This window comes from Aristolochia californica, unplaced genomic scaffold (assembly GCF_029961685.1).
Source record: "Aristolochia californica isolate CCGP_79_NKW_82.1479 unplaced genomic scaffold, dmAriCali1.0.hap1 SCAF_2, whole genome shotgun sequence".
Lineage (NCBI taxonomy): Eukaryota > Viridiplantae > Streptophyta > Magnoliopsida > Piperales > Aristolochiaceae > Aristolochia > Aristolochia californica.
The window spans coordinates 2726370-2753987 of NW_027181881.1; the positions used below are offsets into that span (position 1 = coordinate 2726370).

At 37.9% G+C, this 27618-nt stretch overlaps 2 protein-coding genes across 5 annotated transcripts in view; one reads left to right on the forward strand and one right to left on the reverse strand.

The window, feature by feature from the left end:
• Nucleotides 1–17597, reverse strand: part of LOC137956364 (calmodulin-binding transcription activator 5-like) — a 32588-nt gene extending 14991 nt beyond the window's left edge. For both annotated transcript variants that reach the window (XR_011113239.1, XM_068803833.1), the window contains exons 1-8: nucleotides 17254–17597; nucleotides 16160–16285; nucleotides 5405–5520; nucleotides 4756–4844; nucleotides 4005–4050; nucleotides 3746–3902; nucleotides 2824–2976; nucleotides 2688–2746 (exon numbers count right to left, since the gene is read on the reverse strand). Coding sequence is in view for 1 of the 2 variants with exons in the window: in XM_068803833.1 (XP_068659934.1) it covers nucleotides 2688–2746; nucleotides 2824–2976; nucleotides 3746–3902; nucleotides 4005–4050; nucleotides 4756–4844; nucleotides 5405–5520; nucleotides 16160–16285; nucleotides 17254–17317 (810 nt within the window). In the remaining variant the exon portion in view is untranslated. The remainder of the gene's footprint in view (nucleotides 1–2687; nucleotides 2747–2823; nucleotides 2977–3745; nucleotides 3903–4004; nucleotides 4051–4755; nucleotides 4845–5404; nucleotides 5521–16159; nucleotides 16286–17253) is intronic.
• Nucleotides 17598–20981: 3384 nt separating this feature from the next.
• On the forward strand, nucleotides 20982–26483 carry LOC137955437 (acetate--CoA ligase CCL3). 3 transcript variants are annotated; one of them, XM_068802375.1, is made up of 3 exons: nucleotides 20982–21213; nucleotides 24551–25141; nucleotides 25436–26483. In XM_068802375.1, the coding sequence occupies exons 1-3, from the start codon at nucleotides 20998–21000 to the stop codon at nucleotides 26330–26332; spliced, it is 1704 nt and encodes a 567-aa protein (XP_068658476.1). In that variant the 5' UTR covers nucleotides 20982–20997; the 3' UTR covers nucleotides 26333–26483. The 3 variants fall into 3 exon arrangements, with proteins under 3 accessions (XP_068658476.1, XP_068658477.1, XP_068658478.1); XM_068802376.1 differs by lacking the exon at nucleotides 20982–21213 and adding an exon at nucleotides 22686–22790; XM_068802377.1 differs by lacking the exon at nucleotides 20982–21213 and adding an exon at nucleotides 24243–24301.
• Nucleotides 26484–27618: the final 1135 nt, after the last annotated feature.

Here is a 27618-nt window from a genome sequence, read left to right on the forward strand (position 1 = left end):
CGTAAAAATCATCACTTACTTGAGGTGGCTCATACTATGATGATTCATATAAATATTTCCAAATCATGTTGGGGTGATGTTGTTCTTACTACATGTTTTTTTATAAACAGAATGTTGTCTTCAATCCTTGGAGGTAAAATTCTCATATAGATTGTATTACTACCTACAACCTTATTTCCTATACTACCCCGCGTGTTTAGTTGAGTCTGTTTTACTCATGCTTTTGAACCATCCAGTGATAAACTGTCTCCTCGGGCTATCAAGTGTATTTTTTTAGGATACTCTCAAACACAAAAAGGGTACATTTTTTTTGTCCATCTACTAGAAAAACATTTGTATCTACAAATGTTACATTTTTTTAGGATGTACCGTTCTTCAAATCTCCTAGGTCTGAGACAATTCTTCCTATTCCCTCAATCCTTGGATCTGTCATTCCTATTCCAGTTGATGAATGTATTCAGTCTACATGTGATGTCACTGTTGAGAAACCATTGCAGGTGTATCGATGCAGATAGGCACCATCTCATCCCGCTCCAAATCCCTCTCTCACACCGAGCTATGACTCTGCATCATCCCTTGATCCTGAGGTAAGTGACTTACACCTTCCTATTGGTCTTGGAAGGGTGTCAGAAAAGGTACTCATCATCCTCTATCTCACTTAACCTCTTTTGATTCATTATCTGACAATTATCGTAAGTTTACCTTGTCCATCTCTACTTGCACTATTCCTTCTTCAGTGCAGGATGCTCTTTTGTTTCCTCATTGGAAACAAGTCATGGATGTAGAGATGGATGCATTGGTCAATAGAGGCACTTGGGAGTTATATGACTTAACTCCAAGGGCAGCGGCGGTTGGTTGTCGATGGGCGTATACAATAAAATACAATGCTGATGGGTGTATAAGGCACGTCTCGTTGCTAAATGATACACCCAAACTTACGGAGTAGATGTATTTGAGACTTTTTCTCTAGTTGCCCGCTTGTCCTTTGTTTGTATACTAGTCTTTGTTGCAATAAATAAAGGTTGGTCTCTATCCTAGCTAGATATCAAGAATGTTTTCTTGTATGATGATCTTGAAGAGGATGTGTACATGGAGCAACCTCCAGGATATGTTGCTCGGGAGGATATGCATGAAGTATGTAGACTCAAGAAAGCCCTTTATGGTTTAAAACAGAGTCCAAGGGCATGGTTTGACAAATTTAGTGAAGTTGTTATGTCCATGGGATTTTTATCGTTTGGGATTATTGTCTTACTGGTATATTTAGATGATATCATTTTATCAGGGAGTGATAGTTCAGGCATTGAAAAAGTCAAATCACACTTAGCGACTCATTTTTAGACTAAGAAACTTGGTCAACTAAAATATTTTCTGGGCATCGAAGTTGTAAGTAGCCAAGAGGGAATTGCTTTGACTCAAAAGGAAATATGTAACTGACATGCTCCAAGAATATGGCCTTTTGAGAGCTAAACCATTCGATACACCTATGGAGGAAGGACATAACCTTCATGATGATCAGAGTCCATAATTGAAAGATAAAACAATATATCGGAGATTAGAGAGCAAGCTCATATATGCTATAGTTAAAGGACCAGATATCTCATTTGCAATCAATGATCATTTGAGGATTGAAGTTTTTTCTGATGTTGATTATCTAGGTTCCAAGCTTGACAAAAAATCCACCACTGAGTACTGTGTGTTGCTGGGAGGAAACTTAGTCAACTGGAAGAGTAAGAAATAGAATGGTATTGCCCAATCTAATGCAGGAGCAGAATATAGAGCAAACAGTAAATGAAGTAGTGTGGATAAGATTTGTTGCCAAGGAGTTAGGCTTTTATCAGAAGGAACCTATGATTACGTATTGTGATGTGAGAACCAGGCAACAATCTTCATTGCTAGTAATTCAGTGTTTCATGAGTGAATGAAGGACATAGAGGTAGACTGTCATTTCATTCGGGATGTTGTGATGAAGAAGGAGGTGACAATCCCATATGTCCGATCCGGTAATCAACTTGGTGATGTTTTCACTAAAGCACTAGAAAAACGTGAATTTCTAAACTTGTGTAGCAAGTTGGACCTCTTTGACATATAGGGTCCAGCTTGAAGGGAGTATTGAAAAACTAGTACATGGGCATTTTGGTCATTTCACCTTACCCACCCCACATTTATATTCTAATGTAATCTTGTTCCCTATATTGAATTATTTCTATAGTCCAAGTTTCATACACATAGGACATGTAGAATGGGAGATATAAGAAGATTAGGATTTCACTTAAGTGAAGGACAATGTTGTAAATTTATCATAGCCACTTAAATAAAGAGGTTACGACCCCCAACGCCGCTTATTCTTTTGAGCTCTCTCTCTCTCTCTCTCCTTACTTTTTTCAAATCAAACGCTAGAAAGTTTTTTTTTTCACCACCAATATTCAGGGAGCATATTAAGTACCCAATTCTTATGAAGTTTTAAATAATTTTATAATGAACTTGGTATAATTCTCCTAAAAGTTTTGGAAACATTTTTAAAACCAATAAAATTTAGGAAACTTTCAACGTTTTGTTTCAGCTTCTGAAATGTGTCACTCGCCCCATATAAATTTTAAGGTAAATATGTGTTGAACATTTATATTTAGAGCTCAACTGACATAGAATTCCCTGACTCCAAGTTGAAAACTTCACTATATTGCACTTACATTATTTCTCAGGAGCCTTGACTCATATCCATTCTTCTGTTGAAAGTATTGAGCTTCATCTGTTACAATGAAGTGAGACGGAAATTTATACAATACTATCACCATTTGCAAATGTAGGATACGTAGAACTGCATACCTGTAGTTACAGAAGGACCTGTAGAAGGATAACTATCAACTAAATCTGTCCAATCCAGGGTGTTAATCTCGTGAAGCCTATGTTCATGGTCATTTACAACCAAATTTTCATGCCCAACTTCAGTTGAATCAACAAGAACAGAAGTACTAGAACCTGCAATAGAGAGGAGGGGAAGGAGCAGAACAAAAAGAAATGGCCCTCTGTTAGATACTGGGTAGTCAATTAGGTGTATAGAATTAAAAGAAAAGATTCATTGCCCATATGCCTCATTCCCAAATATCTAAAATTGAAGCAACTCAATATTCTGATGATTCTATCCATTCAAATGATAAAAACATGTGTCGTTGACCCTCACAATCAATTCCACCCTTTGATCCACATTGTCAGGTTAATTACTGGGCAGTGAACTATGTTAATTGAATGTCTAAAAACAAAAGATTCATCACAGCACCATTCTCAATTGTTCAAAATTAAATGGTTTCAGCATTCAAAATATTCTAGCAATTCCCTAAGTAGGTAAAAGGTGAGTGCTTAAAGCAGAATGTAACTATCAAATTTCATTTGTCGGCCCACATTATTATTGGGACAGATGCTCATTCAAGATAACACCTTTAGTTGGTGGTGTGAAGTGGCCTAGACAAATGAAGCACTTCTATCAAGAGGTCAACCACTATTTCATTGCCCATACTGCCAGATAAGCTGATCAATTCAGAGATAAATGTCAACACTTTCTAGCAAACATTGATAGGACGAGAATTATATGATCAGTTAGTAACTTTTTATTGGTCTTTACTGGTCCATCGAGATTGTTTCTACTTTTTCTCTTACTTTGGGAATTTTGAGACTTTTGCTCCTATGCAAAGAGCACAAAAACTAATAGGACAAGCATCATCTATAGTCTTGTGCAACCAGGAGTACCCACCTTCTAAACATGAATCAATTTCTTCCGATAAAACTCTGGAAGCAGAGCCAGAACTTGAATACAACAGTGTAAGCGGAGAGACAACATGTGTCCGGGTCGAGAAGGACAAAGCTTCTTTACATTCCTTGGGAGAGATAAGAGACTGATTTCCACTATCCTGACATTTTCAAAAATAATAAATAAATAAATAATCAATATCAGTTCATATTAAGCTGATGGACCTATGCCCTATGGCTGAGGAGTTAACTGAAACTCAAACCTCCATAACTTCACGATAATGTACGAGAACTATGTGCTCGTGCTTCCTGGAAAAAATGAAGTTTCAGAAAAAATTATCATACTATGTCATTAGACTTAAAGTAGAAGAAAAAAAGAGCTAAAAACAAAGTAGATCAAAATTAGCATGAAAGGATACAGGAAATGAAGCATATTCCTGTGAAAATAATGTGATAGTTGGAAGGGAAAAATGCTAAATAATGCCCTGCAAGTATTTGAGTATGGACAGAGATTTGTCCAGTTTAGGTGGAGCCTATGATATAAGTGACTCAAGCAAAAAAACAGAAGTATCTGTTGACTGTCATTAGTAAAAACCCTAATCAAACCAATTTTGCAAGAAATTTCCGATAAATTTTGATTCGCAGTTAAATCTTAAAGGAATTTTTACATATTTAATAACACGGATCCACCAACTCAAGAGTACTCCAATAAAGAAGTGTGAGTTGCCTGTCATTAGTTAGATCCCTGCTTAAACTTATTTTGCAAGAAACTCAGATCAACTTCGTTTCAGAGCTCAATCGTAAAGGAGTTTCTACATATTTATTAACATGAATCCAAAAACTAAAGAGTACTCCACAAAAGAAGTGTTAGTTGCCTGTCATCAGTTACCTCCCCAAACAAACTTTTTGCCAAGAAATTCAGAACAATTTTGTTTCACAGTTCAATTGTAATGAAATTTCTACATATTAATTAACATGAATCTACCAACTAAAGAGTGTTCCTCAATTACATACTTGTCAAGTAGCCAGTAAATCCTGCGCACAAAGTTTGAATTATCTTGGCCATGAGCATAATAGACATGTATCCTGTCTTCATCACCAACCTGCACCATAAGACAAAGGCCTTAAGCGCTACCAGCGTTTTAAGAAACAAAGCAAGATATTTTGTTCCCACAATAAAAAAGAGATTCTGATTTCGTGGAACCTATTGATCAATTTGAGAATGGGAACTTGTATTCACAGATAGCCTAAGCCAGATTCTGGAGGAGCTTATTGACCATCAGAGAGTGAGAAGAACTCTATTCACGAACAGTCTAGGATAGATATTTTTTGGTCAAAAGACATCTTTCTACCTTCTTATGTATGCACATGCACGTTACATGTGTATCCGTGCATGCAGTATGGACATCCATCTAGAACAGGCATCCAATCAGAGAACATGAACAGTTCAGGACAGTTTTTTTTTTTTTGCATGTGTGTGTGTGAAAAGCCTATTTCCTACCTTCTTCTGTAAGCACATGCATTCTATAATGGGCAACCATAACTAAAAGAGAGAGTCTAATGATACTTGGTTAAAATATGTTACAGTGGTTACATAATTTAATGAGAAAAATTTGAAACTGGAAGTACATAATTGAAGAACCAAAATGACAGAGCGACTCACTTTTAAATGTTCATGAGCTTCTTTAACTGTCCTTCCATCCTTTTTCTTCTTCCAATTATGGCCATCTTTCCGGAAGTTCCTGAGCATTTTACGGTCAAACAAAACAATCGTACCGCCTAAGGAGCATTTTATTAAAAAGAAACACAAAAAGGTCAGAAGGCCCAATTGTTGTTCTTTGGTGATTAGTAAAATGAAGCATCAGCAAGATGTCATAATCTTTCAGGGTCAAGAATTTTCAAATCATATGGCATTCTCAAGAGCGACATGAATGCAAGTAAAGTTTGTGCACCATGCATAGAGACTTAATGGAGATTTAACAATAACATAAAATTCCATATGGAGCTTTTCAGTGACAAAGGTAACTCAGTTTAACTCTTCTAACTAAAATGAGGGGCTAAACTCTTGAACATTTTAGAGAAAGAAATAGCTAATTGCTAAATCAATTATACTTTTCACTGTACAAAGTATTGAAATTCTCAAGTCCCATAGTGAAGAGAGTTGATGAGACAAGGAAGAGAAATGTAGTAACAAAAAGGAAAGAGAGAAGAAGAAGAGAACAGATTCAAGAGAGGTTAATATTTCTTCCCATCACCGGAATAACACCCCCCCCCCCAATGGGATTCTACCTTCAAAGTTTACATCATCTTACACTCCTCTTCTTCTCTCCTTCTTTTCAGTTCTACATTTCTCATCCTCATCTCATCAATAGGGGTGTCAATTTTATCCAATTATCTGATTTTCTTTTGTCGTTTATTAAATAGAACGGAGATGGAACAAAAAATTATACCCATATATGTAATCAGGTAATTTACCCGTTTACCCATTTATTAAGCGGAACGGAATCGGGTAATACCTATGCTATACCTGTTTACCCGTTTACCACTTATGTAAGGGTATTATTGTAATTTTTTACATATTGAAGAAAATTCTGAAATTTTATTCATATTGAACTGATCAAATACAAGGACTTTATACAACAAGGTATTGCTATTCTAGGAAATCAGGAATACAAATCTAATTTTCTACTAATACAAATCTGATTCTAATCTCTAGAAATTAGGATACAAATTTAATTCTAATCTCCAGAAATCAGGAAACTACTATCTACTAATTTACAGCAAATCTCCTTTAATTAGAAATACAAATCTGTCCCTACAATTACTGTTATTCACAGAAATCTTGGGATTTCAATCAATTCCAAATTTCCAACACTCCCCCTCAAGCTAGGGAGTAGATATTTTCCATCCCTAGCTTGCTCACAATCCTCTAAAATGCTGAACTCGACAATCCTTTAGTTAAGATGTCTGCTAATTGGCCCTTTGTAGAAATGTAAGGAGTGAAAATCAATCACAACTCACATAAACCTTGTGCCATCGATTGAAACTCCGCACTAGATCTTGCCACAACCGGTTCTTTCTTGCTCCTCTAGGTTACCAAATTTCACCAACAAAGGTACAATACCTAGACATTGATCTTCTGTCCAGAGCCGGCATAGTCAGCATCTGTGTATGCTTCTAATTCCATAATTGTGTATGGAGATCTGGTATACTGCATGGAGATGGACATCCTTAAGGTTTTCCATGAACTTACCACACTCATTGCGTATGCAATGTCAGGCCGTGTGTGTGACTGATATATTAGCCTCCCAACAAATCATTGGTACATGCCTTTGTCAACTGATTCTCCTTCCATAGACTCTCCTAGTCTATGATTTGATTCAATAGGCATGTCTGATGGTCTACAACCGAATTTACCTGTTTCTTCTAGCAGATCAAGAACGTATTTTTGTTGTGAAACAAAGATTCCTTCCTTGGACCGAACTACTTTTATTCCTAAGAAGTACTTTAATTTTCCAAGATCTTTTATTTCGAATTCTTTTGCTAAATACTTCTAAAGAGCTTCCTTTTCATTTGGATCATTCCCAATTACTATAATATCACCCACGTAAACTATTAATGTCGTGGGTCTCCTTGAAGCCGAATGCTTGATAAACAATGTATGATCAACCTGGCTCTGTTTGTACTTCATATTCAACATTGCTTTAGTAAATCATCCAAACCATGCCTGAGGAGATTGTTTGAGCCCATACAGGCCTTTTTCAATTTGCACACTTTGTTTTTACCCAGATTTACGCCAAAGCCAAGTGGAACTTTCACATAGATTCCTCCTCAAGATCTCCATGTAAAAAAGCATTCTTCACATCAAACTATTGAAAAGTCCAATTATAGTTTGCAAGTAGAGATAACAACACCCTTACTGTGTTCATCTTCGCCACTAATGCAAACGTCTCCTGATAATCTACCCCATAGATCTATGTATATCCCTTGGCTACTAGTCTCGCTTTATACCTCTCAATGGATCCATTCGACTTATACTTCACTGTGAAGACCCATTTACACCCCACTGGTCTCTTTCCAATTGGTAATTCCACTAGTTCCCATGTTTTATTCTTTTCCAAGGCATCCATTTCTACTCTCATTGCAAGCTTCAATTCCACTTTGCCAAGTGCCTCAAATAAGGTTTGTGGGATGACTACAGTGTTTAGATTAGTTAGAAAGCTTTTGTGTGAGGTTGATAATTTTTCAAAGGACACAAAATGGGATAAAGGATGTTGTGTGCACTTTCTAACACCCTTTCTCGTGGCTATGGGCAGATCCAAACAAGAACAGTAGGTGGACTTACCTCATTCCCAAGAGACGATTCAGTTTCTTGAACTTGCATAGGATTGATCATGGGCTTTATCCTTCTTGAGTAGACTTGTAGTGGTTTTGTTAGTGTAAGGCTTATTGGCCTTGATGGTTCTTCAGAAAGATTAGGAGATGATTCAACAAGCTCGACTTCATAAATGGGTTCAAAAGTGAGATAAAGTTTCAGAAATGGGATGTTTTGACTAGTATGGATGGTTCTCTCCAAAACACATCTTTATCTTCCAAAGATGATGTCTCCCCCTGAATAAGGGGTAGAAAAATAGCTTTCTTGTTCAACAAATGTGACATTGACAGAAACATAAGTTTCACGAGTGGTAGGATTGTAGTACTTGTACCCTTTCTAAGTAGGTGAATATCCTATGAAGACACACTTGATAGTTCTAGGATCTAGCTTGCTCCGGCCATGAGAGTGAATATGAACAAATAAGACACGTCCAAAAACTTCAGAGGCTAATTTAGTTGACACATCGAAACCTGGAAAATATCAAGAAAACACCTCCATTGGACTGTTAAAATCAAGGACTTGAGACGGGATACAATTTATTAGGTGAGTAGCAGTGAGGACAACTTCCCCCCAAAAGGTTTTTGGAACATTCTTTTGGAATAAATAGCACAAATAGAGGCTAAAAGATGACCATTTTTCTTTCAGCAATCCTATTTTGTTGGGGTGTGTCAACACATGAAGATTCATTAATAATTCTCTCTTTTTGAAAGTATAGAGACAAAATTTGATTGAAGTAATCTCTAGCGTTATCTGTCTTCAACCTTTTAATTCCAACATTGAATTGAGTTTTGGCCATTGTAGGAAAAATAGGAAAAATGTTGCTTACATCCGATCTTTGTTTTAGCAAATAAATCCATGAAACCCGAGTGCAATCATCAATGAACGAGACAAACCAACGAGCCCCTGAAATGTGTGAACTTGAGATGGACCCCAAATATCACTGTGAATCAAAGAAAAAGGGATTGTAGTTCTTTTATTACTCAAACGAAAGGAAACACGTCAGTGTTAAGCAAATTCACAAACATCACAGTGAAAACATTAACATTCTTAAACAAAGATGGGAATATGACACGAAGGATACTAAAGGAAGGGTGTCTAAGTCTAATTTGATAAAAGCAAATTTGGTCTTTATTGGAATGAGAGTTGCTAGACAGAAATGAGAGAGGTGATTTGTTCTCGTTGTTCACTTGGCCACTAGGTAACTCAAGATAATCAAAACCATGTCTTACCTTAGCATGTCCAATCATCCTCCTCGTAATTTGGTCCTGAAATACACAAGAAATACGAGAAGCACCACACTGCAGTTTAGAACTTTTGTAAGTTGATGAATAGACACAAGATTTGTAGATAACTTAGGTACATGTAGCACATTTTTAAGGATCATGGATGGACTTAGAACAATGTCTCCCTGGCCTGCAACAGTGGCCAGGGATCCATCAGCAATGGCTATTTTTCTGTTGCTAGGGCAGGGATGATATGTGAGAAATTTGTGTGAAGAATAAGTCATATGATCGGTTGCCCTAGAGTCAATAATCCAGAAGTTTGAAAAATCTGAACCAGAGACACTTAAAGCATATAAGGAATGAAGCTTACCATAATTTGCCAAGGAACAGGTACCTGTAGACTTCTCTAATGAATCAAGGAGTGATCTCAACCTTCCAATGTTTTCTTTGCAGAATTCATTCTACTCTCCACTATTGGAATTTACAACATCATGTAACTTGTCTTCCCTAGATTGAGGCATATTCACCTGGTTTCGTTGTGTTCCACTTCTAGGTCCTTTATTCCATTGAGAACTTTGTGGTTATCCATGAAGCTTCCAATATTGCTCTTTGGTATGACAAGGTTTTTTACAGTAGATACACCAAAGGTTACCCGTGTTTGAGAGTCGAGACTCCATTCTCCCAACTTCTAAAGAGGCCAATGTTTTTTCAGCATTAAACTTTGGTTTCTCATCATTGATTTTTCCAGTTATCATTGTTGATCCTTCAACCAGTTGAGGGTAAAGCATAACTCCCCTTAGACTTTCTTCAATGAAGGAAAATCCTTTTTTCCCAATATCTGAATTCTCACCTGATCAAACTCAACATTTAAACCAGAGAGAAAATCATAAATTTGATCTTTTTCAATGAAATTCTTTAACATAGTTGCATCATCGCTGCACTTCATCTCAATACACCAATAATGGTCCATCTCTTGCCTTAGATTCTTCAAGAGATTGGCATACTCCGTGACTGAGTGATCTCCTTGTTTAGTGGCAGAGATTTCAATTTTAATCTCAAATACTCAAGCAACATCCCTTACCTTAGAATAAGTCTGTTGTGCAGCTTCCCATATTTCTTTAGACGTTGGTAGAAACATAAACTTATCACTGATTTCTGGCAGCATGGAATTTCAAAGCCAAGACATGACCATGGAGTCTTCTTCATCCCAAGCATTAAATCCGGGATCTCCCTTCTTAGGCCTAGTACAAAGGATATGACTCAATTTTCCCTTCCCTTTCAGAAAGGTCTGAACCACTTGAGACCACGTCATATAATTTTTTTCCATTCAATCTATTTCTGTAATTCTCCTGTTGCTTGATTGAGTGTCACGTCTTCAAATTGGGCAATAGTGAGGAATTCAGCAGTAGGCGTTTTCTCAATTGTGGAAAACATGTTGAAATCCTTTTGAAATAGGATTTAAAGGGAAAAGAATGGTGATGAAGACAACCAATGGTGAAAAAAGGTTGGATAAAGGATCGTGAAAGCCGAAGATTTGGTTAAGGCTGAACAGCAAATGTGCAAAAAAAAAAAATACTCTTATTTTTTAACTAAAAAATATAGTAGAAACATGGCACAAAGAAACAGCCGTATGATCTTTTTTTTTAAATGATGCTGAATTTTATTAAGAGAGCTCAAACGAGCAGATTACAAGAGGGGAAGCCTTCCCAAACAATGAGAGATTGCTGGGAGGTTCCGAATTTTGACAATTTATCAGCCAAAGAATTGGCTGATCTAGGAACAAGGTTCCAATTGCAAAGAATGGATGACATAATGTCAGCAATACAATCAGTGATTGGCCAATGGCGCCAAGGGGGGTGGGAAGCTATCTTTTGAACACCAAGTGATAACAGTCTTTGTGTCTCCTTCGATATGCAGCTTGCCCTGAAGTCGCTCTTTAAAGATTTGGAGGCCGAATAGAAGAACATTCACTTCAACAGTATTTGAATCAGCAATACCCACCGGCGCATTATAGGATAGAATAGGGTCTCCACTGTTGTCTCTGAAAACACCACCAGCTCCAGCCGGCCCAGGACAACCTAAAGTACTAGCATCAAAATTGAGTTTGATGCAGTAGTAAGGGGGAGGATCCCAGGTGGCCATAACCGGATTCCTACATGGGCCCGCCATATGCGCGATCAAAACCCAATTTTCCCGAAGATAAACACCCGATAGAGAGGCAAACTTCTTCCTAGTATGTAACCAAATCGAGATAAGGCCCAATGTCTGAGAAGTTGTATTATCTGGGGTACTAGCCTTGGAGTTGAATCTCTAGTTATTTCGCTCAAGCCATAGGCACCATGGGACATGCGCAAGGCATGCCAAGAGAATTATCTTGCCCAACCTAGGAAGGCGGATCCCCATAACCATCTCATAGGTGTCGAAAAGGTCCTGATGTAGCCCCATTTGGAGTCCAATCTTTTGAAATATCTTCATCCAGACTTGCCAAGAAAAATCACAATGTAAGAGAACATGCTGGATTGTCTCATCACACACACCACAAAGGGGATAAGTATGATCGGGGGCTGTGTAACCTCTTTTATGGAGGTCAGAGGTGAGGATTTGTTCCCTGATGGCCATCCACACGAAGAATTTGATTTTACTAAGCGCTAAGAGCTTCCATATCAGGTTTGCCTTGTGCTCATGCATGTTGTAATCTTGCTTTTTAATGTGAGAGTAGGCGGATGCAACTGTGAATCGGCCATTAATGTTGGGCTTCCATGTCAGTTTATCAACTGCATGCTCACGTATAGTAATGCTGCTGAGTCTGGAGAGGAGAGAGCAAAAAGCCAAAGTGTCTTCATCATTTAATCCCCGACGAAACATGAGACTCCATGAGCGATCTCTCCAAGAATCAGCCACTGAGCAAGAGAGTCCATCGCCACCCTAGAGAGCCCCGGGAAGTCCTCGGAGAGGGGGCGGGGGCGGGGGCCACACCATTCATCCGACCAAAAGAGGAGGGTCCTTCCATTACCTGTGTGAAAGGAAGTTGCATCTCTGAATATTGGGAGGAGCTTTTTGAATTGATTTTCGTATCGGGATAGGAAGGAGTAGCACCATCCTCCCTCCACCAAGCACCCGAAGATTGAAGATAGAACCTGACAATATCTCCCCATAGGCTGTTATGTTTTATATTGAAGTTCCAAATCAATTTGAGCATAAGGGCATTGTTCATCTCCTTCATAGGCCGGATGCCTAAACCACCCCGATTGCGGAGCATGCAAGTATCCTTCCAACTCACCAAATGATATCTGAAGGTGTAATCTGATCTTCTCCAGAGAAAACACCGACGGATGGCGTCAATCCTGTTGCAAACGGAGGTCGGACAATGCATGAAGGATAATAAATAGTTTCACAGTCCCGCCAAACAGGACTTGAGGAGAGTGAGTCGCCCTGCAGTAGATTAAAGTTTGCCTCTCCAAATAGCTAGTCTCTTCTCAAATTTCTCATAAGGGGAGACTAAAGTGTCGCCAAAGGTCGAGAGTCAAAGAGTGGGAATGATCTTGGCAATGAAGACATGTATGACAAGGTTTCTGATCCCAAAAAAGAGCCTAAAGCTCTGATGCCATGAACAAATTTCTGAAATTTTATTCATATTGAACTGATCAAATACAAGACTTTATACAGCAAGGTATTGATTGCTATCCAAAGAAATCAGAAAATCAGGAATACAAATCTAATTTACAGCTAATACAAATCTGATTCTGGTGTCTAGAAATCAGGATAAAAATCTGAGTCTAATCTTTAAAAATCAGGAAACTATTATCTACTAATTTACAGCTAATCTCCTATAATTAGAAATACAAATTTGTCCCTACAATTACTGTTATTCACAGAAATCTTGGGATTTCAATCAATTCCGAATTTCCAACACATACCTAAGTGGGAAGGACCTTATTGTTCATGCTATTATATGACTTTTTACTTTATTTAGACATTATAAAAATGTTGTGATTTTTAAAATTTTAAAGATTTTTTTCTATTTTATTATTGTTTACTATTTTCGTTTAATTACCCATTTACCCTTTAACCAACTGGTAACGGGATAAATAAACAGAATTGAACAGAATTGAGTACCTTCAAAAATAATCGGATGGAACAAATACTGAATACCGGATTGATAATGGAAACGGTATACAAAATAACCTTATTTTGTTTCGTCCATATACCGTTTACACCCTACCTAGGGATGGCATCAAATCGAGCCAAGCCCGAACCTCCCTATGTTCGAGCCGGGCTTGATTGAAATATTTCGAACTCGAGCTCGAGCTGAGCTGAGCCTAGCCTCAAGCCTAAAATTGTAATCGAGCTCGAGCCCAATAATTTTAACCGAGTTCGAATTCAAGACCAAGCTCAAGCCGAGTTCGAGCTCCTACCTACATTTAAAACTTTGCATAAAATACATGTCAAATAAATTGTATATAAAATTATGCATACATTTTACATAAAATTGGGTATGATCTCTACTTAAAATTGGGCATAATCTTTGTATATTAACCTTGCATAAAATTATCTATACACTATGCATAAAATTATTCATAAAAGTTGCATAATTATGCATAAACTTTATTCAATAATCAAACACAAAAACATTCCTTTGAAAAGCAACACTAGTTTTGTCCATTTGTACTCAATCAGATCGTTCTAATTCAGGGACTGGAAAACCAGATCATTGAGACAAAGAAAAAGTTTAAGAAAAATGGTTTTGGATGACTTAATCACATGCCCATTTTCGTTTTTTCTTCGGATCATGGATTCATACAGTAGCAGTTCTAAAACGCTACCAATTTGCTCTTCTGAAAAACTTGAGTGGAGTTAGCATTAAGAGAGTACCTAAAACAATAAGAAGAGCTACAAATTGCAGCTGCATCCAGCATCATGCAGACTTTTCATAATCCCTGTAATCCTGATTTTTTAATGTAACAATTGCCAATTCGTAAAATGTTGACCAGCTTTGAGAAGAAGGGGAAGATTGTTTTTCTTCTCTTTTTTTTTTTCCTTCTAAAAAGCAGGGAATGAATTTGTTGACATCAATGGATCACATAGTCTCACTTGTAACTCTTAGTGGCCGAAACATATGCTTATTCTCTGCCATTCCATCTTTCCTGAGAGGGAAAGAAGATGTTCCGGCAAAAGCCAAGCAAGACGCAAGTGAAGCTTGATGATAAGAAAGAGCTCAAGGAAGCCGGCAGACTCGGCTCCTACCCCTCTGATGACACATCTGCCTCGTCTACTGTTGCTATCTCCAGGAGAATGTCTTCTTTGATGGCTCCAACCAGGAGCTCTCCTCCAAGTTCGTTGTCGGCGCCAGCGATGGTGGTTGAGCAAAGCAAACGACGGCAGCGGCTACGGGGAGACGGCGACGAGGGTGTCGGGCGACAGTGACAATGATGGCAGAAGCGTCGGGGAGGGGGAACGAAAGACGAAGAGTTAAGTCTCGAACTCTCCCACTCCCACCTCTCGGGCCCTCGTTAAGTTAACAAGCCGGTTCACGAGCTTTCGAACCAAACCATGGTTCAGTTGAGCTCAGCTCATTAACTTAAACGAGCTTGATCTGGATACCGAATCGAACAGAGCCAGAACCGAGCCGAGCTCGAGCCACTCGCGAACCGGCTCGGTTCGATGCCACCCCTACCCCTACCCATCAACAACTCTCTTCACTAAGGGCTCTAGAATTTCAACATAGCATCAAAGCAAATTCTAGAGTCTCCTAATGCTACAACTCAAAGCCACAATAATTTTTTCAGCAAAAGAATTTCCGATAGTTGCAAAGAGATTTCCACCCAAGAAAGTACTATATCTTTTGATATTTCATTTAGAATGGTGAAGAAAACACTACCTCTAGTGTTTAGATAGATCCCACTCCTAGTTTTGTGGAATTCTACCTTCAAAAGTTTACATCAAAATCAAATTCATTAGTTTCCTTATTATACTAAGACTCTTTATTCTTGATCAAAAGAAAGTGGACTTTTCAAGAAAAAATAGGAAGCAAATCAGACCTCAAAGTAAAGGAAAGGCGACTTAGGGTGACCATGAGTATTAACACAAAATAGAGGCCAAAGCACTCAAAAAAGGAAGAAATTACTTTCAGAGAAAAGCTAATAATTCTCCATGACAGAGCAAGGGGAAGAGAGAGGCAAGGAGAATCAGTTAGAGATGGAAAAAACATCAGACGAAGGGGAATAGTGGCAAAAAAATGAGAGACACCAATTACACTCAATTAGACTCATTCATAACTCTTGAGGGTTCACCTTGCTCAAGATTTCCCTGGCACTGCAGGCTGCAGTCTCAGCTAGATTTCAAAAATGTAATACAGCTTTTATTTCAAATAAAAAGAAAAGGTAAACACAAAAAAAATCAGTTTTTCACAAATGCAATGACAAATTTAAAGAAGCTAACTCTAAGAGTACAAAGAAATGCAATTGGCAGCACACCCCAGGAAGTGCCAACAGGATAGCTGACGCTTTATTTAATGAAGGGTCTCCAGGTAGCACCTCACTGTGGGATTGTCCTTCCCCTTTGACCCCCCCTCGCTTCTTGTTCACGTTTTGCTTAGTGCTGTCACTTTTCATTTCATCTACTCTTTGCTCCATCTAGAGTTTCTTCAACGGATTTCTCTTTTCTCGCCGTTCAAAAAACAGAGAGAGAGAGAGAGGGAGAGAAGGAGAGAGAGTACAAAGTGATGCAATTAAAACAGCTTTATAAAAGAAGGTAAGAGAAAGCTCACGGGTTCTGTCTATAAAAGAAGAAAATTCTGAGAAACAAAAAGCAGATATATTACCCTTTGGCAAGTCCACTGGCTTGACATTGATGTTAAAATAGTGATTGTTATACAATATCGCATGAATCTCATTTGGGCGGAGCCACCTCGCACCAGCCTCCTCCTTTATCTTTGCAATATCCAAATCTGCCATGACAGAGCAAAACATGCTCACTATCATTCCATAAAACCACTTTATATGTTTATTAAAATTTGAAATTTGATTTGTGCATTCATCGATCCCTTTTTTTTAAGTGGATTCAACATTCCTTTCGGAGTCTGATGAAACTGATTTTTCCAGATTCTTTTGGCAGATATGTCAACTATGGGCGAACATGCACATAAATTTCTGGCTGTAGTGTAACATACTGCCTGTACAGCTGAAACAACATACTTTGCCCATTTTTCATAATCAAGATGTTTCTTAGCGGGAAGTTGAAATGAGCCCACAATAGATGCAAGAAACAGCATGCTTTTCATTATGGTTCCCCTAAAGTTGTTTGTTTTGAAGATTCAGCATGAAGAAACAAGCCAATTGACTAGGCAGAGTGAAAAGTGAGAGCACTCCCGTAGTGCATATTGAGAGGGGTTTTTTCTTCTAAACTACGATATAGCATTCTGAGGCAAATAAAACAAAAAGAAACTTGTTTTCCGTCCTAAACTGGACAGCAAGGAATACACCTCCTTGGTATCTGACTTCCAGCTAAATTTGGAGTCAAACTTCTAAGGGAACAGATGACTCAATTTGTTGTTTCAGTAAACGAAGTCCACGACAAAATTGTAAACAAAAGAAGTCGCAGACATAAGAAGGAGCAATCAAACTGAGAAAGAGGAAAGGAAAAAGACACCATGAAGTCAATTTAAGTTATTCAGGCAATTTAACTCTGCTACAAGAAGAAATGAAACAACGAATCAGTAGAACCAGGCTCAAGACACCAACAACAACAGCTCAAGCAGAGTCACTTGCGTAAACAGTTCCAAATTTGCCGAAAGGGAAGAAAAACGAGTCCCCATCCCCAAAGGGGAGTCACTGCAGTAAACAATCAGCAGCAAAAGAAACAAGACACACACAAAAAAATCAGAAACAAAATTCACAGTAGGAACACTGTCTTCACCTTCCATCGCATAAAACCCATGAATCTCCGAACCAACAAGTATTCCTTGAACGCTGCCTTCCATGCCGAAAACTCCCCCTAATTGCCACCCACTCCAATACTCGACAATCAAAAGATAGCTCCACTCCAGTACTCAAACAATCAAAAGATAGCTCCAAAAGAAACACTCAAACAGAAATAAAAGTGCCTGTGTCAGGCCGGCCAACAAAGCACTCCAAGTAAAGAGCGTAAAGCAGCGAAGTCGGTATCCTGAATAAAGTCAACATTCAACAAAAGCAGTGATCCACGTTGAGTGTGACCGTGGAAGGACAAGTCGGTCCAATCTCACCATGGAATTGAAGGGAACCACTGAAGAAAAAAAATGGATGCGGAATGAAGAGGAGAGAGAGTGACAAGGGATCGTTTTAAACTCTTCAGTTACTATCGACAGTATAAAAGTAAAATACACGTTATGCTCCCTCTACGTTTTTTTCCTTGCTTATGCTTGTTTTACTTAAAATACGAAGGCCGCCCGGTCCGAGATTGCTTCAGCAAAGGCAGGCGCACGTCCGCCAGTCGCCACCTACCTGCGGCGGCTCTCATCTGGTAGCAAAAAAATTTCTACTTTTCGTGGTCGAATCCAGCCGAAAATTTGTGGGTCCGGAATGTGATGTGGGCCCCGCCTATGCTAGTCATTTGTCTTTTATCGCTTTGTCGTAGCACTGATTGAGGCCGTAGAGGGAACGCACCGAATATTATTTAATAATGAAATACTTAAATATAATTTAATTAAAACAGCTAAAAAATTTAAATAGTTTCATATCCAATATTTTTTTATTAATTGATTAAAAATATTTTTTGTCTACTTTTTAATTAATAACTTTTAACATATAGTTCAAAAATCTTACCAATTTTCATTCATTTAAGAACTATATTTAAGTATTTGAGTATTTAATGGAGGAGATAAATAAATTTTTTAATTAAAAAAATTAGGATATTAAAAATGTATTGATAATTTTTTTATATTTTACTTAAATTCGATAAATAATCTATTTCGTCAAATAAAAAGGTAAAATAAAACTTTTGTTATTTCATGAAATTTATGACAATTATATTTAAACCATAAAAAAGTATAAAAATCATTAATTCACAATATATTCGATCTAACCGCGCTCGATTCAATCTGCATAGAAATAGATCGCATTTGGATTTTGAAGTTACCTACACCAATCTGCAAGATCCATGGTTGAATAAAATTTATTAATTACATGACTGGTTCAAAATTATTAATCTACAAGATCCATGGGTTAAATTCGAGGGTAAACCCGTGATTAAAATTTTAGATTAATTAAATAAAAAAAATAAAAAGAAGGTCACGTCCCCTTGTCTACATAAGTTGTAGGAGGGGGGAAGTTGGAAATTTTTAAAAATTTTGATGACTCAAGTAATTGAATTTTGATGTTGGCCTATGTGTTTGGCATGTTTTCCGTGATTAAATTAAGATGAATATGTTTCTTTCATTGAAGCTTATCAAGACGAGAAGGCAGCAAGTTTATCACGTTGGTGTTTTCCTCCAAATGAAGTCGACCGTGTGCAATGACACGACATTGCCATGGTATATGATGAATGGACCAAATGTTCACTATTCAATATTACCCAAATGTAATATGTTATCATCTTGGATTAAATGTTTGGTTTTTCGTTACTTATCAAAAGGTAATCAAAGGGTGGTAGACTATGTTTTAGCAATGGGTTAGTCTCACCCTCATCATATGATCGGAGGGAGGCTAACCCCTTCATTGTGGTAAAAAAAGAATAAGCAAACCCCACTTTTATTAAAAATAATATTTTAATTTCATTATTAGGTAAAATTTAATTTTTTTATAATAATACTTATAAGCATAAACTATTCTGTTTTGTTTTCATTTATAGCAAGAAATATAAAAAAAAAAAAGTTAACCCCACTTTTATTAAAAATAATATTTTTATTTTTATTTATATTTCATCGTTAGGTAAATTTTTTTTTTTTTAATAATACTTCTAAGCATAAACTAATCTGTTTTATTTTCAAGAAATATAATTGTTATTTTTTATTTAAAATTAACAACTTTTTTTGGATTTTTAATCATATTCACAAATACTTTATTTAAATGATTATATTTAGTTTTTTGGAAAGAAATCCTAAGGCCCCATTAGTGTCCTTGGTTGGAAATTTATATCCCAAGAAAAACTATAAATATTTTTCTTTGGAGACATATTTTCAAGAAACATTTGTTAGAGGAAAAAAATCGAAGTATTTGACAGAGATTGAGGAATCAAAGAAGGAGAAGAAGAACGAGGGATATGTATACCAAAATCCCCCATTTCCCATGAATACCTGTTGACGAATAGCGATTTCCGTGAGAAAATCATGCTGAAACGGCATGGAAATGGCAGAGAAGTATGGGTTTCGCAAGCGGCAAGACTAAATGGAAGAGACGGGACTCTCTTTCCCAAAAAAATTCTAAATCCCCCCGATTCCCGAATCACCACTCGTTAAATTAACGAGTTGACTTACAAGGCGAACCTGGCTCTGCTCGAGCTCAGCTCGTTAATCTAAACGAGCCGAATTTTGATCTCGACCTTGGCTCGAGCTCGAGATATAACAAATCGAACCGAGCCAAACTCGAGCTGGCTCGGTACGAAGCTACCCCTACCCAAGCCCACACGACCAAGGAAGACCCACATATGTAAGAGTATTATAAGATGAGTCACACAACCAAAGAAGGTCAACAAGATAAGCTCAAACACATAAGAAGTATGACCCACAATGATTACCATGAGCTAACATCCTTATCACATTAGTTGGAATATAAAAAAGGACTCATAAATACATCTTTATCTTAAGGTCACGTGCTAGAAAAGTTCTAGTTTGATTTATGTTTGTCTTTTATCTATATCGAGTCATTTTATTATGTTAAAATTTATCTTTTAAGTGTTAGAGTTTAGATGTAATTAGGACAATGATTAGTTGTATTGTAATTGAACTCTACTACCTTTATCTATTATAAATAGAAGTTTATCTACTTTGATTATAATAAGTCAATGAAATGTTTCTCTTTTTCATAAATTCAACTTTTATAAATCAAACAAACAAATAAATAGTTAACCTTATGTTGAAGTGGACTATCTAAAATTAAAAGAAAAATAAATAAAATTCAAAAGTAATATTTATTGTACAAATTCTTGAAGAAAGAATTCCAAGATATTATATTTAATTGAGATTATAAATAAATAATAAATTTATCTTTATCCATGGACAAATTGGGTTGCTTACGTGGAGCCACATAAATTATGGGTAAGACGTATTGGTGTTCCATTTGGTTAAGTATATATATATATATATATATATATATATATATCTCATAAAGTGTATTATCTATTATATTGACCTAGCTTAAGTACATTTTTTATATTTAATCATTAAATAAAAATATTTATTATTATTTATTTATTTATATATTGATATTCTATAAAATCTTCTAAGAATACCTATTTGCTGTGCGGCCCGTGCCCACCCGTCGAGTGCCACAGTGCCGGAAAAGTCAGACCATGGACCCGGATGTACGACTAATAAGGGAAATTAGCTGTAACGATTGTAAGATTGCACCAGTAGGTGCCAAATTTCCGTTTCGGGCTACACGAGCTATATGCAAATCTACGCTATTAATACCTTGACGAGAGTCGACAATCGGGAGTGAACTTCTTGTTCCATTGCTTCTTTCAATGGCGGTCGAAGGTGATATCGACGATCTTCCAAAGAACGCTGCCAATTACACGGCGTTGACTCCTCTCTGGTTCCTCGAGCGGGCGGCGTTGATACATCCGAATCGCAAATCGCTTATCCACGGCTCTCATCAATTCACCTGGTTGCAGACTTACCAGAGATGCCGCCGACTGGCATCTGCTCTTTCGAGACACTCCGTTGGTGCTGGAAAGACGGTAATCTTGTTCTTCGATTTATTGACGCTAAAACTTTGAAGTTATTCGGTTTTTGCTTTTTGCTTCTTGTTATTTTTCTCTCGCTAGTTACTTTATGTTCCTGATGGATATGATGTCGATGTTTGAATACTCCTTCAATATGAAAAGATATTGTGGCTACTCTATTCTGGTGTTTGAGTTGAAATCTTGGGAAGGTTATGCTTGTGAAGGTATTGAATTTGAAGTGCGAGGTTTTTCTATTTTATCTGGAGGGCTGGTTTCTGGATTTTGTTCGAATCTGTCTAAGACGATGTACTTCTTCCTTCTTCATATGGAAAGATTTATAATTAGGAACCAGTGGATATTCCTCTTGCTGGAATACTTTTCCGCTGTTGCTCGACCATTAATTTTGATTGGTCTCGTTGCAGAGGCTGGACTCTAGAGTCGAAAAGACTCTGGAGAGCTCTTTCCTGTACTACTACTAGTGTTCACGCTTCTCCTACGTTTTTTAATTTATTTTTACTTTTTTTGCCTGAAAAATACTGCGGGGTCCTTTGGGCTTTGGCCTCTTGGTGTTGGGTGTAGAAAGCACCCGGAGTTATTAACGAGCTGAGCCAGCTTGTTTGACTCGGCTTAGCTGGTCCCATGCTTGTGCGCTTCGAGTCTTTTGGGCTTTCGCTCGAAGAGCGGAGCTGAGCTCACTGCAGCGTCTCGCCTAAAAAATCAGTCAAGTTCGAATAAGCCTGGCTCAGCTCGGCTCCGACTTAGCTTGTTTTCTGTGTTGGTGAATCGGTTGTCTTTCCATGTTCAGGTTCTCAGTTGCCTTTTTTTGTTTGCTTACCAATTAGGCTGCATCTGTGATTTACTTTATTTGGGTCGTATGGCCCATCCTTCTTTGGAACCCCCAAACTGCTACTGGGTTGTAAGATGCCGGTTGGCCCACATATCTAAACACCTGGAACACTTGTGCCGGTGATTGGTAGAACCGCACCTTACTGAGGCGATCCAGCCACTCAGGACGTGGAGACCTGACTGGACTTTATTCAAGTAGGTAATCTGTCATTTACAATGCTTTCTTTTTCTGGAGTTACGGGACTGCATGGTATATTGTGAAACCCAGCTGCTAGCTCTTTAATGGAAAAGCTACTTTGAACGTCTCTCACATTTTTAACGTAACAGCCAAGTTTGTTGGTAATTTTATTTTGTCATTTTTAAAAAGCCTAAACCCTAAACATAATCTTAATTATTGACTTATGTGTTTATGTGCTAATTTTGAACTATACTTGTACTATATCTTCTTCCACCTATTTATGTATTTATGTATCTATGTATTAAACCTGATCCATTGGCCTAATAGGGGAAACAATCAGGTCGAGTTTAACACATTGCTTCCCTTATTCTCATTCTTTGTTGCATTATTAAGTTTTTTTTATTTTATTTTTATCATTTGTATAGCATATGACTATTGGCAGTATTTGGTGCAAGGCCTTTCCCATTGATATGCATGCTGAGATCTTCTTAATCAGAGGAAGCTATGTTTTCTCAGTGATCCTTATGACTTTGACTGCCATAAAATCATTTCATTTTATTTTTAGAAGGTGAGGGCTAATAAATTTCTCTATTGTCTTTTTCTGTTTAATTTTCTATATTAGTTCATGTGTGGACTGTTTCAGGTGCTTGACTATGAGCCTTGTTGCAACACTACCTAATTTGCTTGTAGGATTATATGGAAGATTTAATAGAAGGATAAGCCAAACTTGATGCCAAACTTGATTTTAAGTTGAGCTTGGATTCAAGATTATGTTTAGGCATGAACTCTAACATTGCTCAGACGGCTGCAATTTCCATAAATCTGCTTGAGCAACCCTTTTAGTGCCAGGCCTGAGAAGAGGAAATCTAGGCATATTTTCATCATCACTCTAGGTTTCTTTATGGAAGATATGAGATACAGACTGGCGCATAGAGAAATAACCGTTAGGTACATCTCTGTCTTCTACAAGAGCATTATGACCTTGGAGTGCATAATTAGCACGGAATGGATCACAATGTTGTGACAGCTCTGTGTATGCATAGAGGTTGTTACTAACTGTGCTGTTTGAAGATTAGTGGTGTTACACATTCCTATTCTGTTTTTCCTCTTTCTTTGGGTGAGTGCAATCAAAGTCAGAATTTTATTTGGTCATTCTGTTACAATGGATTTATACTCCAACATCCCAGCTTGGTGAGGCTCAAACCTCAGACCTAATACTAAAAGACCTTCCATGAGACTACTAAGCCTCAGCCCATGTCTCCCGATCCAAGTTAGGTATGAGCAAAAACAAAATGTGTGGAGCTTAGAAGAAAAGAATTCCTATGATGAGAATTTAGTTATTGGATAATGCGTACCAAATATTGATGACTCTTCCCGGCTTATTGATTATGATCATGTAATGCATAGTTGTTAACATTTTGTCATAGTAGAGGAGTTTTCTCTGTATTAAGAGAGGTTGAATACCTAGACTGTTGTGACCAAGCGATGATGGAGGTAAAAGTTGGGTACAAATAAAAGTTATCAAGCTTTAAGTTTGCAAAATAAATCAATGCTTCCTGTGGTTCATAGATTTTGAAATGTTATTGTTTGATGCATGATTTGCACCAGTAGCATTGAGTTGTAGAGCTGGTCATCTTTCTTATCTTGGGGTTTTAGGACATTATAAGGCTAGCTTAAGTGTTTTATCGGAGATGTCTCGACCAAGTTCGGTAATCTGAAGATTTGTTTACTCTTTGATTCCTCTTTTTTCTGCTTGCTAAGGGGTTCTAACTGTTTTAACTATGTAAGGATGTACGTGGAAATATTAGATATTTGAAAGTCTGCAATAAATGCACCTTAACTCGTGCATCAAGACTTCTCTTAGCTTTTTCTCCATACTGGTTTATGAAATTAAGTTCTTGTTATTTATCAAATTGTTTCTATTTCACTTGACCTGACAGTATGCTGATGTTAATTGAAAATTTCCCTGTATAAGTATGTTAAGGATTATATGGACATGTTTGGATGTTAGAAGCTGCTATTTTTTAAAAAGTTGACGTCTGAAGCTTGAGAAGTGCAGATGGGAACTTATATCAGAAGGTGATAAATGTTTTCATTGTACCCATTGTCAGCTCATAATTTTAGGTGCTTGCATTCTCGGGTCTAATGTGACTTCTTTTTGTTTTTTGCTTATATTGTGAGGTGTAGTTTTAGGAAAGCATGAATATGAAAAATGAATTTTGTTCTTTGCTTCTCACTTGATTACTTTTTTTTTTTTTTTTTTTTTTAACAATTGACTTAAATTCATGGCAAGAGGTTATTTATGTTGCATTTTATTTATACTTTCAGGTTGCTGTAATTGCCCCAAATATTCCTGCTACATATGAGGCTCATTTTGGAGTTCCCATGGCCGGGGCTGTTGTGAACTGTGTCAATATTCGTTTAAATGCCCCAACTGTAGCTTTTCTTCTATTCCATTCTTCAGCAGCAGTTGTTATGGTGGACCAAGAGTTATTCTCCTTAGCAGAAGAAGCTTTCAAGATCATCACTGACAAACACCAGAGCAATTTCAAACATCCACTTCTGATTGTCATTGGTGATGAAAGCTGCAACCCGAGGACACTTCAGTATGCTATAGATAAAGGAGCAATTGAATATGAGAGGTTTCTTGAATCTGGTGACCCTGAATTTGTTTGGGCTGCACCAAAGGATGAGTGGCAGAGTATTGCTTTGGGTTACACCTCAGGGACAACATCTAGCCCAAAGGGGGTTGTACTCCATCATCGAGGAGCATATCTCATGTCCCTTAGTGGTGCTCTCATATGGGGAATGAACGAAGGAGCTGTGTACCTATGGACCCTCCCTATGTTTCACTGCAATGGTTGGTGTTATACTTGGAGTCTTGCTGCTCTTTGTGGGACAAATATTTGCCTGCGTCAGGTATCCTATATCTAGTTTTGTTAAGCAGCAAAAAGAAAAACCAAGGAAGATCATTTATATGATAATTAGAATAACTAGAATATCTCTGGCTAATCAACTCATTTCTAGCATATCTTGTACCTGAAAATAAAGGAAAATTTGTTCAAATATCTCTATTTTTTTTATTTTTTCTTCTTATTTTCCAGTTTCTATTCTGTGGGGATACTTTGAAGCCATGATGTTTTCTCTTGATCACATGAGCCTAGTATTTGTATTCTATCTTCTGACGTTATGCTTCTTCCTTCCTTGCCACAGGTTACAGCTAAAGCCATCTATTCAGCTATAGCTCACCTCGGAGTGACCCACTTTTGTGCCGCTCCTGTTGTGCTCAACACCTTAGTCAATGCTCACCCTGAAGAAACCATACTCCCCCTCCCCCGTGTTGTCCATGTGATGACAGCGGGAGCTGCCCCTCCCCCTTCTGTCCTGCATGCTATGTCTGAACGTGGCTTTCGTGTCACTCACACGTATGGCCTCTCTGAGACTTATGGCCCTTCAACAGTTTGTGCCTGGAAGCCTGAATGGGACTCCCTGCCTCCTGAAACTCAGGCTCGGCTTAATGCACGTCAAGGCGTTCGTTACATTGGCCTTGAAGGCCTTGATGTTGTAGATCCTAAGAGCATGGCTTCCGTCCCTTGTGATGGGACCACATTGGGAGAAGTTGTCATGCGGGGGAATTGTGTCATGAAAGGCTACTTGAAGAACCCCAAAGCAAACGAAGAGGCATTTGCAAACGGCTGGTACCATTCTGGGGACATCGGAGTGAAGCACTCAGATGGGTATATTGAGATCAAGGACCGAGCCAAGGATATTATTATTTCAGGCGGCGAGAATATCAGCAGTTTGGAAATCGAGAGTTTACTCTACACGCATCCTGCGGTGCTGGAGGTGTCAGTGGTGGCTCGGCCAGACGAGCAGTGGGGGGAGTCACCCTGTGCCTTTATCACTTTGAAGGGTAATGTCGATGCTCCTGATGAAAACAAGCTGGCCCAAGATATTACCAAGTTCTGTCGTGAAAAGATGCCAGCGTTCTGGGTGCCCAAATCTGTAGTTTTTGGACCTTTGCCTAAAACAGCTACAGGTAAGATTCAGAAGCACGTTTTAAGAGGTAAGACTAAGAAAATGGGGCCTGTGAAGAAAAGTCGGCTCTAAGTCTGGTTGAGGAATCGGGTTCTGTTTAGATGAAGCTCTTTTAGTCCGGTCTACCCATCATATAATGTTTATCTTATGTTAATGTAGCTTCTTCAGGTATCTTCTATTAACTGATTTGATTACATTAATTAGATAAGAAATACACACACCTTTACAGGTTAGGTTTAATTTTTACGTATCAAAATCCTCACCACATCGCGACTTGTTGTTTAATACGTACGTGGTATCAAGTGCTAGGGGGGCGTCCTTCCGATTTTTGTCTTGCATGCAAGTGTTACGAAATCCTTTTGCTTCAATCATGATAACACTTGACTGGTCCAAAACGCCCCAAATCATTTTTAAGTTCTTGGGGAATAAGATCGTGATAAGCATTCAAGTCAAAAGATCCCCCAATTCCTTATTTTTCTATCTCAACTAGTGGTGTTTTTGCATTCAGCATCTTCAACAACTTGGGCGCTCTTTTCTGTGTGTGTATTTTTTTTTATTAATTAGCCAACTTGAAATTTTAAGGTTTTGCAGTGAGCGGAAAAGTATCGGCACTTGTTCGTGTCTATGACGGGTTAAATCTTCAACTTTCCATATTTCAAGAATTTTTTTATTTTTTCCAATTTCAATAACTACATTCAAGAAAAATGTAACGAAATGGAGAAGCAAGGATATAAATGGCAAATTATATTGAATGATAGCGAAAAAGTATTTATTTTCTCCTTAAATCTTTGTTATTTTTTGTTGAAATGACTATGATTCGGCTTTCGGTGAACAGACACATACGTAAAAGCTCGTCAATGGCGGGCATGATGACAACCATAATGAACAAGGGAGTTGTGTTTGTCCCTTTGTTGGCCGCCACAGGACCAACCTCCTTTTCCACCAAACGAACAGGCAACAGCTCATTCGATTACCAGAAAGGAACTACCCGTGGATCTCATAAGCGGCTCTGCTGTTGTTATCGTCCAATGCAAGAAGATGGAATCAGAAGCAAAACCTCACATGGCAATCGCCATTAAATGGGAGGGAGGCACTGAAACTAACGCTTCCCTCCTTTTCATCTCAAACGAACTTTCCGCCCATCCCTCCGTAACAGAAATGGGATTGCGCAAACTTAAAGCCTCTCCCTCCCCGACGGAACCAACGATCTAATCCCACCCAGATTCGAATCATAAGCTTCCGCAGACACCGACTCTACATCTACTCCGATTTGAGTTTTAAGTCGATTATCGCAGGTTATCAACATCAGCAGCATGAGAGAATCTAGCTGGAGGAGACAACCAGGCGGCTTACAGTCG

What these genes read in the sequence shown, in the direction of transcription:
- LOC137955437 (XM_068802375.1), top strand. Translation starts at nt 20,998, where the DNA reads ATGGCGGTCGAAGGTGATATCGACGATCTTCCAAAGAACGCTGCCAAT. An exon ending in CCGTTGGTGCTGGAAAGACG is followed by an intron (nt 21,214 to 24,550) that starts GTAATCTTGTTC and finishes TTATACTTTCAG; the next exon opens with GTTGCTGTAATTGCCCCAAA. An exon ending in CAAATATTTGCCTGCGTCAG is followed by an intron (nt 25,142 to 25,435) that starts GTATCCTATATC and finishes TCCTTGCCACAG; the next exon opens with GTTACAGCTAAAGCCATCTA.